Source organism: Callithrix jacchus, chromosome 6 (genome assembly GCF_049354715.1).
Source record: "Callithrix jacchus isolate 240 chromosome 6, calJac240_pri, whole genome shotgun sequence".
Classification (NCBI taxonomy): domain Eukaryota; kingdom Metazoa; phylum Chordata; class Mammalia; order Primates; family Cebidae; genus Callithrix; species Callithrix jacchus.
Genome location: NC_133507.1, coordinates 67,388,445 through 67,405,927, shown reverse-complemented (window position 1 = coordinate 67,405,927; position 17,483 = coordinate 67,388,445). Strand labels below are relative to the sequence as shown.

At 34.5% G+C, this 17,483-nt stretch overlaps 1 protein-coding gene across 1 annotated transcript in view; it reads right to left on the bottom strand.

Annotated features, from left to right (window-relative positions):
* The window catches only part of IFIH1 (interferon induced with helicase C domain 1), a 51,625-nt gene that overhangs the window by 17,812 nt on the left and 16,330 nt on the right, over positions 1 to 17,483 (bottom strand). The window contains exons 4-5 of the mRNA XM_002749389.7: positions 8,819 to 8,923; positions 3,388 to 3,608 (exon numbers count right to left, since the gene is read on the bottom strand). Of these exons, the coding sequence (XP_002749435.3) occupies positions 3,388 to 3,608; positions 8,819 to 8,923 (326 nt within the window). The remainder of the gene's footprint in view (positions 1 to 3,387; positions 3,609 to 8,818; positions 8,924 to 17,483) is intronic.

The following is a 17,483-nucleotide window of genomic DNA, read 5'->3' as shown; positions in this document are numbered from 1 at the left end:
GAGTGCTTTATAAAGTGCAATAAAATATTAATTATCAACATTTATCTCTCATCTCTCTTCTAGACTGTATATTCCTTGAGGACAAGATCCGCACTTGATTTGTCTTTAAATATACTCCTGCTGAATGATTTAATTAAGAATCTCTGTATTATGGAGTGGCATCGCACCACAAAATTCTGCCCATAAAAGGTGAGTCAAAAATCTTCAAAGGCGGCAGCACACTCTGATGTGCAGAACAAGAAGTTGTCACAGCAGATAGCAGGTGCTAGAAATCCTGATACTCGCTCTGGGTGGTGTAGACTTCCTACTGGAGGACACAGAGAAAGCCAGATGCAAGTCTGACATGGCTAATTGGGAGGTGTGTGGTCCTCTTGGAGCCTTTTCTTGAGATGTGACAGAGTGCCTGCCAAGACTAATCAAACCCAACTGCTACCCACTTCTGCTGAATCATATGGGGCTGCATTGCAGCATCTGAAGGAACCTGGGATTTATCTCTCATGATGTTGAAGCCCTAGATAGGAAATGGAAAGTCTGGGAACACAGGTGGTGTTTTCATTTCTCTCTGCATTCGAAGGCTATAACTTTGGAAAGGACGGAGGAAGGGAAATGAAAGTAAATGGTGTTAGAGAACAGGATGTATCTTTTCTAGATCAAGGGTAACAATACCTTCTTATTGGGCCAGACACAGGATTCAGCTTATGCAGACTTACCGGGACAGAGGTGCTCTGACTCAGTCAAAAATAATTAAAGCTAAAATTAATTATTAAAAAAATGGTATAGTAAACAATTATGACACAGATGAAACAATTAGTAGATGAGTTCCTAGTAATTCTAAGGAAAAAAACAGTAGAAAAGCAGATAAGGGATTAGAGTCAAGTCCCCAAATGTTGACCCAACAATGCAGTGACTGTTGAATAATTAATGAAGATAAATTAATATTTAAATGTAGCCATAAATGTGCATTCATAAGAATCACCTAGATCCAGTGCAATGAAAGATTCCTGGCTAGAATCTAGCATCGAGAGAAGAGAATATTATAGAAAGGAAGATGCATTAGACACATACATAATATAAGACTTGAAAAGATCAATATTTATAATATAAATCAAAGTATTTGAATTTAGGCTCAATAATTGGCTACAAAAAAATAAATGAAGAGTGTTCTAGTGTAAGAGATTTTCAAATAAAAAGGAACTGAGGAATTTGAGTTTATGACAAGGTCCAGATAAGTCTGAGGATGCCAGAGGCAAAAGTGGTCATGAGCTGGGTGTCACATTTCATCTCTCCTGCTTTCTGCACTGATAAGATCTCATCTATAGTATTTTGTCTGGCTCTGGACACCACATTTAAGAGTGTCCTAGAAAAATGTCTGAAAGAGTATGAGCACTAGGAGTGATGACAGGTTTAGAAACCATGTTATATGGAAAACAGTTAAAAGAACTGTAGACATTTATTCCCAGGGACCAAAATCAACATAACTTAGAAGCTACGTGATGCTGCCTTGTCTATGTGCAGGGCTGTCCTTAGGCTGGAGAATTAAGACTTCATGTGGTTGCAGAGGAAGGAACTCTAACAAGTGACTGTGGGATTCCAAAGAAACCGATTTGGATGAATACAAGCAGGGCTTTCTAACAGTGTCAGTGGTTCAAATAATGGCTGGGGCTGTCTTGTTAGAAGGATAACTTCCTTAATATTAGGAAGTTATCCAGCAGAAGTGAGGAACCACTCTGCAAAGGAAGAAAACTGGATCTCGAAGCCCCCTTTCAACTCTAGAAGCCTATAACCCTATAACCGGATAAGGGAAATAAAGGAAGTAGATGAATTAAAACTAACTCCTAGGTGTGGGGACCGCAGGCTTTGGAGGGGGTGGTATTACTAACAAAGAAACAGGTAAATGGAGAAGAAGAGCCTTTGGGAAGGTAGATGGTGAGGCTGAGTTTGAGAAAATGGTGGATGGTCAAATGGTTTCAAAATCATTAGCTTACGTAGCTTTGAATCCAGTTAACTTGGTTCTTTTCTCTGGATTTGGCAATTAAAAGCCTGTTCTCTATGTTATCCAGTTTCATGAGTTATGAAGGTGAAGAGGAAGGAGCAAAAGAAAGCTGGTATTTAAGAGTGGGAGAAAGAGTGATTGCTAGGCCGTATATAATCCAACTGAAATTTCAGAGCAGGGTAGTTATTATTTTGTTCATTTTAAAGATGAAGAAATTAAAGTTAGAATTAACTTTAATCAAACTACCAGCAGGTAAAAATAGTATTCAAACCTATTTCATTTTAAAAAATAATATCCTGTACAAAGGGAATATATGCAGGGCTATGGGCAAACAAATTTGAATGTGTTACCATTACCAGCAAAATAAATATAAGTGTTTTAATAGTGAGTATACAAGTATAAAGGAGAGCTCTTTATACTTAGCAGATGCACACAAAATGCATTTGGAACTACATGATAGGAACCAGTCAAATTATGGATTCTAAGTACTGAAAACAGGATGTAACTAAAACTTCTAGCATAATAGAAATAAAAAATAGAATATTTTACAGTCTACTATTTTTTTTTGTATAGGAAAAGATGAGAATGGAAAAAAAGACTTTCTGATTGAGGAAAAGTATACTCATTTTTATACCATAAAATAGTAAATATTCATATCCCCAATTTATATATTTATAAATTAATAAACTCTAATTTATCTGAATAAAGCTCAAATAAATTGATTTTGTTATATAGTGAAGCAGAAAGACTTATTTATGAAGATGACCTTCAAATACCCTAAGATACAAATTATTGAAGAAAAACCTCAGTTGCATTTAATGTAATATGTGCATATATAATACATATACTTCTTGAGCATTTTAAAATCTATTTAACTTGATGTAGATATCAAACATTCACTGAATTTTTTCTTTATCTCCAAATCACATTATATGTATTCTGGATAAAGAGGACTTGCCATCTTTGACTAAGGGTCAACAGCTAAAGAGGAAGTAAAAAACAATATTTGATCCTTGATTCCAGTGATATTTTGGGGTCATTCATTTTCATATGCAATGATAAATTAGCCAATTAACCTTAAATATAACCTGTGACCAGATAAGGGGAATAAAGGAAGTAGATGAATCAAAACTAACTCCTAAGTTTTGGGGCTACATAATTTACAGCTATTTGGTAAAATGTCCTAGTTTTATTAGAAATTTTTTATTTTCAGGTTCATCACTTAGATATTACACATACCTTAAAAAAGATTAAAAATAAAATAAACAGCTTATTTTGACATTACTCTTAATTAAACTAAATCTGTGTGAGTCATTGCCACAATTGCCATCATAGGAATGTTTAAGAATGATATAATGAAAATGAACAACTAATGTTATATGTTCTTTGAATACCTTATTAACAAGAACTATAACTTTTCCAGACTCAGATGCTTTTTTCTTCTTGTCTAAGTGATCCTTGGCAATGTAAACGGCCACTCTGGTTTTTCCACTTCCTGTAGGAAGGCAGATGATGATATTCTTCCCTTCCAAGGCTGGTTGGGCAACTTCCATTTGGTAAGGCCTGAGTTGGAGTTCTGGCTCGGGGGATACTCTTGCTGCCACATTGTCTTCATCTGAAGAAGGTTGAAAAGGAAAATAAGAGAAGGGACAACAAAATAACAGAGTTTAAAAGGCTGAAACTGAAACTGAACATAGGCTTCTTATACTTTAAACTCCTTTTCACATGTAGTCCAACCCATTTTCTCTTTTCTGTACCAATGAATGTCTGCTCTCTGCATTTGCAGAATAGAACCCAGGCTCCCTGTCACAGAAGGGGCCTAAGGGTGTGGGGGTGAAGAGGAAGTCGGCTGAATAGAGGACTAGGAAGGGCCACCGTGGGGGAGTGTTTTCGCAGAGTGAGTGAATTTGTGGAAAGGGCTGTGGTGCGGGATTGGCAGGTATGGTTGTGAAGGTGTAAGACTTCCCATTTCTTTGTTGAGCCATTATTCCCTGTTTGTTTCACTTAGACCTACCACCTACAAAATCAAGAGGAACTGAGAAAGTAGAAATCATTAGTCTTCTTTGTTCTGTATTTCCCCTTATTTTTTATTACAAAGAAGGTATGACTGCTGATACTATCTTCTTTCATTTATAGAAATTTTATCTGACAAACAAATACCAAAAAGCACACACACACATGCGTACATGCACACACACACACACACACTCACACTCACACACACACACACTCACACACACACACGCAATCTATCTCAATTTCCTTTTTCCATCTGAGGCAACCAGGTTGTACAGAAGTGATATTTAGGGAGTAGGGAAAAAACTCTTCCTATGCTAGCCTTTAATTGGTAGGTTTTCCTTAAAAGATAAAAAATAATTGTGTTGGTTTAAGCTAAATTATGACTAATTTTGCCATCTAGTTGTGAATCGTGATCTTTATTACTTCCTTATGTATATGGCTCCACATATTCCTACTTTTTCTAAAATCCAAAGTATAATATATTGAAAATATTTTCAATTAAAATGGATTCTAAAATTTAAAACGCTGATTAAGTACTAACATACATTTAGGGACATTAAAATAAGATTATTATAACATGTCTTGTTTTAGATATAATATATTTTATTTAGAAATGACCATATTGAACTATATTAGCCAGGGGAAAAGGATCTAAAATTCATAGCTTATAATGTGAAATGAAGTAAAATAAATATTATTCCAATTTAAAATTCCACCTTATGCCTTACATAATCATAAGAAAAAATTAAATAACAGTATCTATCAGTACTTCATCACACATGAAGTAACTGTTCTTTTTCTTATCAATGATTGCAATGAAACTAAACTAACATAATCCCATTAACTTCAAAAAACTTGCTGATGGCTCCATTTCAGCCACTGGGTAATTCTATTTGAGTGGGTTTTAACTTGTTGTGATAGGTAGAAAAATTCACACCAAATACCACTTAGAATTATCTACTAACCTGGCAGGAAATTTGCCTTCTGTATGGATGAGTAAAAACAGATGAAATACATTTAAGCTATCATTGGATCATCTGCTGATTCATTTAATATGATTTTTATGAAAAACTCATTTAAAATCACCAGCATTTAAAATAAACCTTTATAAGTATCCTTTCCAAGCTTGTTTTGAACTCTACAGTATTTACAATGATTCACGTTGTATTATGTTTATGTAAGAAGGCTCTGATTTATTTAAAAACAATGTTACCCCTCTGTAGCTTTCATAGGCTGTCAAAACCCTGATATTTCACCTGTATTAAGATAATTTATCACCCAACTTTCCCAAAAGAGCCAGTATATTTGTAAAGGAAGATGCATTAGAAATTGTCTAAACAAAGATCCAGAAATTTACTACTGCTAAATTCTTATTTGATCTAGGAAGTTTGTTAAAATATAACAATAAATCCTCTTTGTTTAATTTCATCTGAGGTACATTTTTGCATAGATTTTAAGAATACTAATAAAATGCTGCTTCCCTCATAATAGTTGCAGAATAAACTATTAAAGGAGTACATTTTAATAATAATTTCCCCCATTTTCCATGCTTACTACTATATCCTTGGCTAAGAAATATTAAAAAGAGAAACATAATAGCGATTTCCTAAGTCCCTTTCCCAAGAATCTAGAACCAAAACAAATGAGTAAAATATCAATATTACTCATGCATTTGAATTATTTATTATGCTGATACATTTAAGGAGAATTAGAATGTTAAAAGGACTATTGTTTACAATTTAACTTCAGAACCGAAGTCATAGATTTTACTGCTACTTAATTAGGCATGTACCACAAATTTATTCTTCAGTCATTATTGACTGGACACCTATTAAATGCAAGGCACTCACAAGAATACAGTTGTTGTCCTGAAGGACTTCAAAGTCTAGGGCACTATACCACAGTCAGACACACACACAAAATACCTGGTTAGACAGACAGCTCAATAATCCTCCATATTTTTGATTTAAGACTAGGAGATTTGATAGGTGACCCTAAGTTTAAAAAGCAGCACAGTGTGGAGACAGAAAAAATTAGAGTTGGATTCAATGTGAGACTAGCATCCAAAGAAAAAAAGCTGGGTGAGTGCTAAATATTCAGCCTGATTCTTGCCTTATCACATCCTCTGACATAGGGATGGAAGAATTTATCCACAGAAGCAATGAAAAGAGAGTTTTCTCTTCTCTGTCACCAGAAGGAGAGAACTGGGCTGGTATAAATGAGCCAGGAGCCAATTTCTTTTATAAAAGAAGTGTTTGGGTTTTTGTTTGTTTGTTGTTTGTTTGCTTTTGGCTTTCTCTGAAGAGCGTAATCAATTAAACGAAAGTAGCATTTAAAATATGCACAAGCTTTAAATAACACTGTGCCTTCCCTCTACAACAAGTATTGATTAAACATCTTAAAATTAGATTATATCATATAAATGGTCAAAAAAGAAAATCAAATAAGGCTTAAATAATAATATTCTATTGAAACTACACCATGTGGCAAATTTCATTCTCACATTGATTTTGACAGCTGAGTTATTCTTGGAGAGAAAAGGTCTGTCACTGCATGTGTTTGAAATCTACAAAGTATTCCTTTACCTATAGTATATAACCACAGAAAAAGACACCATTCCAGCTGGACAAATATTAATAGGCATTATCTTGAAATAGTAGGGAAACACTTTCTACATAACAGGCCAATGTGTATTGCCAAAAACATTGCCACTTTTTGAGAGGCAGTATATCTTTCTGAAAATGGGAAACAGGAAAAAAAAAGCCTTTCATAATAAAATTAGAATATTTATACTTTAAAAGTACCGGTAATTATGCTTACTATTGCATAACACTTCCACAAAGGAATATAATATGATTGTATTGGGTCACACCTTATGGCCCATACATGGCCTCTGGAGTAGGAGGAAGGACATATAGAATAAAGTCCCTTTTGATGTCAACTTCAAAGATTAAAACATAATTGCACATTCTGTAATACTTTTCAGTGCCTCAATATGTGTTTAACAGTTCACCAATTTATCTAAACCTCCTTTTGAATTGAATTCTATTTTAGCTTACATCAGGCACTTGCGGGTAAGGAATTTCATAATTTTACCATTTCAAAAATTGACTACCCACTATGCAAAGTAATTCTTTGCTCCTAAGTACTGATTCATCTAGAACTTCAAGTGGTGTTCTTTGAAATGTGTTTATCTTCAAAAATGTATTTGCATTTGAAAATGTATTTACTTTTCAAAAGTAGATTGCGTTCAGATTTATCGTGTCTTTCATGCCACATTGAAGGCCAAAAATCAGCAAATACATTTGTTAACAACTCTAAATAGGCAAAATGCCCTGCACATAGAAGGTACACATTAAATATTTATCGAATGAATGGATATCGTTGCAAAGCCCTTACTTAGTCAAATAAAAATCAGGATGATGTCCAAAACCTTACAACAACCTGTAAGAATGATAACTGTTAGTGAGGGTTTCTATTTTGAGTTCTAGCATAGCATGTAATAGAAATGTTAATTATTAAATTGAACAATTTTATGACAAGGATAGAAAAAACAAATATAATACACAGAAATAAGCACATGGCAAGAACTCAATAAACACTGACTGAATTGAACAGAAAATGAATTAACCCTTTTAAATGAAGATTAAAGTTTTGACTGACATTTGGCGAATTGGGTTTCCGCAAACTAATTTGTTCTAAGGGATTCAGGAGTGTCATTGTGAGAAAAGGACATGTGAAAAAAGAGGTGCTACAATCTAATTTGGAAAGCATTTAGGATTGATGACCATCTTTCCATAAACTATTTTGCCCCCTTAGGCCTCTTGGGGGTCTAAATGTTTATAATTCTTCTGACAATGCAGGATAATCTGAATTATTTAATATATTCTTAGGGGAAACAACTTAATCACAAATGAAGAATAAAGTAATTTGTTTCTTAATCTGTCATTTTTCCAATGCTTCTCAGCTGGACCCCTTGCAAAGCATTTTCCTTTTGTTTGTGATTTGTTCATTTTAATTGTGAAATACTTCAAACATATAGACAAATATAGAAAGATATATAATAGACCCCCACTAACCCATCACCTACACTTAATAACGTTAACATTTTAGCTTAGTAATGATCATGGAAATATACACTCAAAGAAAGAAACTATTTGAAATCTATCAGACTAACAAATTAGGAAAGCTGATAACAGGAAGAAGTAATGAAGGTGTGGGGAATTAGGAAGAGGAGCTCTCATTTATTGCTGGTAGAATGTACAACCAATATAGAGAGTAATCTGGTAAAATATTCATTTAGTGACCAAAATATTTTGCTAACTCTACCCCTATTCAAAAGATATTTATATAAATTTTACTTCTTTTACTTTTATATTTAATTTACAGTTAGTCATACTTCCCTTATTGATAGTATTAATTTTTTATTTAAAAATGTATTTGAATTTAAAAAGTAGGGTTTCGAAGTAAGCAAATGTACCAAATTAAATACAGTCAATTAAAATGCAGTCAAATTAATTGAAACAGATCTCATAAATAAAATAGATGACATGACTCTTTGGAAAGTGGCATATGCCAGACCAAAAAGATATGAACTGGATCAAAATTAGAGAGTTTGGTTTTAAGACTTTTGTAAGTTACACTTTTAAAGAAAGTGAATGGCAAAGTTCCAAAACTATTTCACGGTAGAAAAGAATTGCTTTAATTGCATAAATACATTAGGGAGGGTATGAACAGCCCCCATGCTTCCACTATATGGCGTCTTATTTCACACTTTTTAAGGTTTACACAACAGTTAGGCAGTACCTGAATCACTTCCCATGGTGCCTGAATCACTGCCCATGTTGCTGTTATGTCCAAGACTTTCATCTAAGCAGCTGACACTTCCTTCTGCCAAACTTGTGTCTGATTCTGCAAAGGAAAACATTTTAAAATATTTTAAAAATATTTCTGAGAATAAACGTATTTTAACTGCACACCTCTACAGCACACAGTACATACAGTTCAATTCAAGTGGGGAAGGCACACCCAATTATGAATAAAAGGTAAGCACTTCTGGCAGGCTACATTAAAAAAAAAAATCCACTATGGATGAGCAGCTGCTGGGTAGTGATTCAAATACATATTACCTACTTAAAGTACTATACATCCAATATGAGAGCTAATGCACTTTCCTAAGGGTTTATAACTTTTGTTGCCCTTCTACATGTAAATGTTGCCCAAGAAAACAATATTTAGGTTTGATAATGTCTTCTAAACAAAAGTAATACATAGAAACCTTTGAGTTATTTTCATTTAAAATGACAGGGAATTAATAAAGTACAAAAAATTAATAAAGTACCTGGATCTACTGATCAGTTATGAAAATGATAGTTTGGTGCTAAACATAAATGTAAAATATCAAGGAGAGTTTGTTCAAACAGAGTATCATTAAAGCTTGGCATCACAGCTGTTCTAGAAGCTCATGTGAGGTTGGAAATAAATGCTTTTCTTTACTATAATTAGACTAAGCCTCTATCAAAGAGTTATGGTTAGTATGGGTGGATGGCAGTACACACCCTTCATTTATTAATTTCAACATCCTGTTTTCAGTACTCAGGATCAATTCTTTTTGAAAACCTTTTCCTCAAGGGAAGAATTCTTTCCTTACAGTTTATTTCCATACACTTACACAATCTCATCCTCAAGCACCAGAACTATCGTCAAACTGGCAAAAATTAAAAAAAAAAAAAATGGTGATTACTAATGTTGGCTTTGGAATCAGAAGGACTTGTGAAATTTGCTATTCTTTTTGCTCTGAACCTAATAAGCTCCCTTTATTTAAAATGAGGCTAATCCCCCTTACCTCACAGCACTTGATAACCTTTAAGTAATATTAGCTACAACAAGCTCTTGGCACAGGGCTTTAATTGCTGGTGATTCAAACATGAAATAAAAATCAAGTGATGATATATTCCTAGGACAGGAGTTCCATTAGATAATGTTCTTCTTATAATAAATAATATTTTATAACATTTATACTTAGATAATTATTTCATCCTAAAGCTCCTTAACACACCAATGAGGTAGCTCTTAGCTATTTAAAACTAGTTTGAGTGTCATATTAAGGGCTGGAAATAAAAATGTATGAAAAGCAGACACATAGTATGTTTTAATAAAACTTCTCTGAAAAGAGACAATATACAACTCCTCAAAACTGCAAATATTTCCTTTTTCCTTAACTAGTTAATTTTTCAAGTCAAATATGTTAAGATACAATTTACTTACTAAAAAAGATTACTCTTTTTATGTTTATAGTTGAGGAGTTTGACAAATGTATACCATTTTGTAACTTTGAAGAATTTTACATATGTAGACAGTTTTGCAACTACCCTCCCGATTGAGATTTCTAGCACCCCAAAAGTCTCCTCAAGCCTCTTTGTAGTAGATCCCTCTGGCTATCCCCTGGCAACCACTGATTTGATTTCTGTTCCAGTAGTTTTTCCTTTTCCAGAATGTCATATGAATGGATTCATGCAATATGTAGCCTTTTATCTTTTTAAACTCAGCTTATAATAATTGCGATTCATCTATGTTGTTGTGTGTATTACTAATCTGTTCCTTTTTATTGCTGACTAGTGTTCCATTGAGAATCTGTGACATTTAAATCTCCCTTCCAATTTGGATAAGCCTATTTATTTTAAGAGTTATAACAGAATTACAGCCAATGCCAATCAAATATGTAAGACATCTTAAAAATTAAAAGCAAGCTGATAAGAAATTTGTAGAAAAATTCTCAATGGACATACATACTGTTTGAGTATATTAGCACAACATAAATATACTAATGTGAAAATACTGTGCTTATTAGTTGTCGCAGATTAGCTCTATAACTCAGATTTGAGGAATCCCTTATGATCATACGGGAAAACCTGTATATCTCACTGAGAGATTCAAAATATGGCACTCTGCAATTCCCAGAGGTATGTCTTGTTAGAAGCTCAGAGGCGAGTGTAGGATAGAACTGTCAAGTAGAAGAGCGTTTTGGGCAGATGTACTGATGAAAAGAGAATATGATTTGTCAGGAAAAGGCAAGGTGTAAAATGAGATGGGGAAAATGTCATTGCAAGAATAATTCTAGATCTAGAAATATAAGCTAAGATTTTTGAGGCACAAAAGTGAATTTGACATGCTTTTCATTTGCTGTTTTAAATGTAGTATTGAGAACCGAAGAGAATACCAAAATTACTAACAAATACCTAAAATCTAAGACTGTATTATTAAATTTTCCAAGTATAAGATAAATGAAAATTATATTTAACTTCCACTTTATTTCCTAATCACCAGTAATTAAACCTTAATCTTAAACCTACTTCATCTACATGTAGAGTCAAGATTTCTCCCAAGCTTTGTTCTAACATCCGTAAGTTTTGGGAGGGAGCTATCTATACAAAGTGCACGAATAATTTATGAATGGTTTTAAAAGTTGCTACCAAAAATAGGGTACTATTAATAAAGTCTATTATCTGGATTATTTTGATCTAACAAACCAATCAGCAATGTGCTAGGAAGACACTGAACTCAGAGCTTTCACAGATGTAATGTAAATTTAATTTTAATCTCTTAGTATCCTATGTGGTAGATACCCATTATTTCCTGTTTCAGGTGAGAAAACAAGGCCCTGAGAGGTTAACTGATATATCGATATCACACAGCTAGAGTGGGGCAGAATCCCCATTTTTGAATCCAAGTGCAATGTTCCAGTGCTTTCCCCCAACACTAAGCATGACTGATGATTGGGGGTGAAGTTCTGTAAACACAGTGTTAAGTGAAATAATAGCTGTGGTGGTGGTGTTTTTTTAACAGCAAGACATTTTCATTGTATTGTCAAATTTTCTATCAGTCTTGAAACAGTTTATATTTCCATGAAAAGAAGTTAGAGAGATGATACTTTGCTAACACTTCTGGTTTCGTTGACAGATATTCACTAACTTTACATTTAAGCATCTATTCTTATTTTAAAACTTTTCTCTGTGCTCAAATAAAAAGAACACCTCTGTCCTTGTTACATAAAATTAATTACAATAGTCCTGTAGAGATGATTATGAAAATGAAAGTGAATATATAGAGCTCAATTTTTTTTTGTCATTTTAAGTGTATATAAATCTTCAGTTTCTCTACACAAAAATAATTTTGTTTCCTAGGCAGCAAATTCTTATGCATTTTGATATATGCTTTCGCTTTCATAGAAATGTAAGTAAAATTTAATAATAAAAGAAAATATATTGTATTTATTGTAACGGAGAATGCCTTCCTCAGAGATTTTCCTCCTGCATTCACTTTAAAAACCACATTACACACAACACACACACACTCCCAAAAAGCGAGATCAAGAAAGTGCTTATGTGATGCCAAAATTAAACCAACCTGAGTTTAAATGCCAATAATTTCTGAAATTGATTTATTTAGGATTATCTTGTTTTGTTCTTTGTATTTTTCAAACTATGTCAGTCTGAATTTAAGCCCTAATGAATAAAATCGTGTGTTTATGATTTCATAAGTAGATTGTATAGAGTCAATTAAAGACAGGCCTTGGCATGAAAAGAACTTGTGCTTTGGAGCCCAACAGATCGCTCTCCAGATCTGAATTCAGCCACTGTGAACAAGCGAATTAACCTCATACTTAAAAAGGTAGAGAGATAGTAGTCTCTATTTTCTCACTTACTGTGAGAATGATTGTTAGACCAAGAAAATGAAACTCTAAGAGAAACAAATTTTAAATTCTCACTAAAGGAGCTTTGAATATTGAAGTTATATTGTATAATAAGTTCAGTTAAGTTTTATATAGGTGTCATTTCCTCTAGGGAAAATAGCAAAGCTAGCTATGAAACAGAGTAGAAGATGGCAGTAATTGAACTGTTAAAGAAAAGCAGTTACTCATATCAAATGCTATTGGAATGAACGGAAATTATAACCATCCAGTTAAGAGAGAGGATTTTCTTTAGAAATTTTGTAAACAACAGAAAAAAGAACAGCTTTGCCTACAAAGAAAGTGTCTAAGACCAGTCCAAAAGCCATGGGAAAAACCTGCCTTATTTTGCAATCACATCTTGAGTATTTTGCTAATAAGGCAGGAATATTAATTGCAATCCAAGAAATTTCATACTTAACACACTCTAGACCCTAAATACTTTAAAATATTTTAAAATCATTTAGAAACCGAAAATATTGAAATTAAAAAAATTTCAAACCAAAAACAACAAAAAAACCCAGGAGGTTGAAGTCCTTTTTAGATCTATTTCAATGTAAAGTCTGCCCTCTGCTGGATAAAGCTAATATAGCAAGTAGTGGACAAGTAGCTAGGTATTCTTTATTCAAAGACCTAAGCTTCATTAGGTAAAATTCAAATTGATTCTTGCTTCTATTCCTACCAGGTAGTGCCCTTCCTATTTTTGGCCTTGAGGCATTTGTCACTCCACAGTGACATTTCCTTTCTTTCCTCTGGCCTCAGTCTGTCACACATTCTTCTTCCCGAGAGTGGTTTTGCATTACAGCAGGAAACAACGTGAGGGGAAAGGGCCGCTGGGCATATTGAGATAGAACAGCACCAACTGCTCCTGTTCTCCTGCGAGTCAGTGTTGACAAGGTCTTTAAATAGTCCAGCTTCACTTTTCATGGTAATTTCATGTTTATTCTAGTTCTGACCTCGTGATGCGTTTTAGCTTCACCTTTGCAGCTATCCCCGCCTTCCCTCCACTTTCATAATCCTCATGCCTAGAACATCCAAGCTACCCCGAAAGCTTGAAACACGTGTGCACATTTGGGCACACACACATAAAGACTGTATGGGCTTCTCAAGTGGGCTTACACTCATACTGCTAATAATATATATTTCCTTTCCTTTTGAAATAACTTAATCTTTTTTGAGAGGAAATAGATCACTTTTATTTTCAGCTCTATGTATATGGATCCACACACAGGCGCGCGCGCGCGCACACACACACACACACACTCACATTTTGGTCTGTCAGATTTTGCTCTCCGTGCCAGGGAACATGTGTTCCCGCAGAATGGAGAGAAGCCACCTCCACCCACCTTGCATATTCTCTCCTGGATCCAAGCTTCTAGGAAATGAGTTCCCCAAAGAGAAAAATCACTCTCCTAGAGCCACAGGCCCACATGGCTATCCATGGAGCTCCTCTGCTCCTGTTTATAGAATTTCTACTGCTGAAATATTTCTAACAGAATTAAATTTGAAATTGTGTGTAATGAGGTTGGCTTAGATTGTATCATCTATGCCCTTTAGCCTTTGCACTTAGATTCTAACAAAGAAAGGTGGTTATTAAAGAACAGGTTGCCAGGATAACAACACCCACCAGAATGACCCATTCATTCACTGCTAGTCAGTAATGGAGGCAGAAAGTCCTAAAGTGGAGTCAGTCAAGAGCGAGAAGCCAGGTGACCACAAAGGAAGTAAATCTTGGCAATAACAAGATTTGGAGATGGTAAGGCAGAATGTGAATTAGAAACCTCTTTAGCTGGTAAGCACCTTTCAGGAAAGGCTACAGGAGTTCAGCAGACTTAGGCAGGTATGAAGAAAGGATGGAGGGAGATGTGAATACATTTAAGGGTCCCCGGGTAAATGTTGAACAACTGGCTCTTTGGTGGGAGGAGACATGATTTTTAAAAGGTTTGTCAATTTCCATGGAGTAAATATTTGCACCGTGGCCAATTTCAAGCTACCAGCATGATAACCCTGAGTGGAGCTCAGGAAAGAGATTTGCATCCTCTTACAAGCCAGTAAGATCCAATTCCAGCATTCCCCTAGATACAGTCCTCTACTTAAGGACTTCCCTACAATCCTCATCTGAGATAGTCACACAGGCGTTGTACTGGTATTTTATAATTATCCAAATGATAAATGATATACTTTTAAAAGTTTGTGTGTGTGTATGTTTGTGTGTATAAGTGTGTGTGTGAGGCACTGTAAAAATTACTGTTAGAGAAACTCATTAACGTTCACTGATCTTAGAAGTCTTAGATCCTACCACCTTCCTCCACAAATGCTCCTCTGTTATCAAACTGTTCCTCTGAACACATTTTGAGCTTTCTTGTGCCTGTGCTTTCGCTCGTGATGTTCCTGAAACCTGAAATGTTGCCTGCCACCTCTGTTTACAAATCCAGCATTGTGTTCCCAAGGCTCAGATGAAATATCTGATATTCCTCATCTGGCAAGCTTTCTCTCATCAGTCTTCCTTCTTTCACAGATCTTCTTTCTTCATCCTTTAATATAGATCTTGCATCTCTTTACCATGGCTAGATTACCATTTCTTTGTAGAGGCATGCCACTTGTTTTCCTGAATTTGACTATAAACTTTCTGAGAGTGAGTGCAATGCCTCAATGCTTGCTTCTCTCAAAGGTACTACATTATCTGACCAACTCACCTCCTTATTTCTATTTCTCTGGCTTCTGGCCTCATTCACATCCCAAAATTGTGAAGGGAAGATCTGATAGTCTAAATTAAAATCACTGCTTTTGTTAAAACTCTGCTACAAAAAAGCTTTACATACGCAGCCATAAGCGGATATCATGAAAATAAACGCAGCATGTATTAACTGCACTCTAGGGAGATTTCTCTCTGTCTTTCTGTCATAATATCTCTGTTCCCACTCCAGGTATGAATGGTAATCCTCCTAGAACTGTTATGCAACTGTAAGTCATATAACTGACCCAGATAGCTCATGGTAGGGTTCAAATAAAATACAAACTTACATAATCCTTTAACAAGTACCAATATCAATATCAGCATTAGCAGCTCTCTCTTTCTCTTTCTCTCAGCCCAAATTACTGTCTGTCTTTAGGACTGCCTTAGCAGTACTGCTAGTTCTCAATAATTAATAACTAAAGATAGAAAAATAAAAAAGTAAAGGAGTGCTATATGACTTCAAATGAGTCCTGATATAGCATGAGCGATTCAGAAACAGTCTTATTGTAAACTACTGTATCAATTATTTTTTCCACTTAGGTTTCAAATGCTATGGTTTTATTTCTAGAGAGTCTAAAAATCTCTAGATTTCTAGAGGTTAGTGCTACAGAACATTATTCTGGTCCTCAAGTGCAAGGATAAATTTTGTGGCACTTTTACAGAAATTAGTATAGACCAAATCTAAGATTGGACTTTAGTCTATAAAAAGGCAAAACAAAATAACAACAAAAAAAGTGCTATAACAGATTGGGCCAGGGAGAAGAAGGCTGTTTTATAAAGGTCAATTTTTAAACCCCTCCTACAGAACATGATCTATGCAAAATATATCCACAATATATTCCAAAGCATAATGTCACCGGATAAACCTAAGGAGTGGAACATATGGAGAAATATGAGAAAGAAGGTATTAAAGTCTGAAAACAAGCAGGTTGGTAAGCTCATTAGCTGGGGTGGAATTTTAAAATCTTCACGTGAACGAATATATAAATCAAAATATACACATGCATTCACAGTCATGCGCACTGTATATTCACACATGGCACACTCTACACTTACATTATAATCTTTCACGCTGAAACAGTGAAATTCCATTGGCTTTATAAATGTAAAAGCGCCCTCTGCTGGCCAATCTGAGGCATTTGCATTTTCCAGTTTTCACAATTGGGAGCTATAGCACGATGATTAAAAAAGTTTGGGGGGATTTTCTGCTACACTCTGCATAAAACTAAGTTTATACCAAATACAATAAAGTTGCTTAGTTTTAAATGTCACTTAATTTTCTTTTATTTTATTACAGAGCGTTAGTTCCTAAAATAGTATAATAAATAGAGTTGATGTGAAGTAACTACTCACTTGTTTTGACAGAGCAATGGTAGCAGACAAAGACTGATGATGGTACAACTAATTTTACTGTAAGCTTATAGAAGCAAAATAACCCAGTCAATTATTTTCTATAATTAAAATGCTTTGAATAGAAAATGAAAGCAGGCTTTGTGTCCCTCTGATGTTTCCTAGGGAAATCTAGGCTAGAGAAACACCAAAGTTTTGCAGTTATCTTCTTATTATAAGATGACCAGTAGCTTCAGAAAGCAGAACTGTAGCATCCAGCATTAAATTTCCGTTATTAGTCAGAATTGTTCAAATGTTGTTGAGAAATTGTTTTGTTAATGGGAAAGGGGAAATTTTAAAAAAACTGGTGTATCTTAATTACTAACCACTTTTTAAATGAGAAACAATTGATTGCAAATAGAGGTGGGAGGAGGAAAAAGGACATATGTCAGCCCCCAAGTCTGAAGATATGACAAAATCACTCTCTAGAACAATCCACTAGAGAACCCCTAATGTCAAAGAGATATGCGTTTAAAATTAGTTTCAAGGTGGGCCACTGTTACTGAGGGTAGTGTGTCTTACTCATCAGATGTGTTAAGGAGTAAAAGGTGCTAAAACACACACACACATACATAATCTTTGCATTAAAGTTAAAATAATTAACATTTGCAAGCACC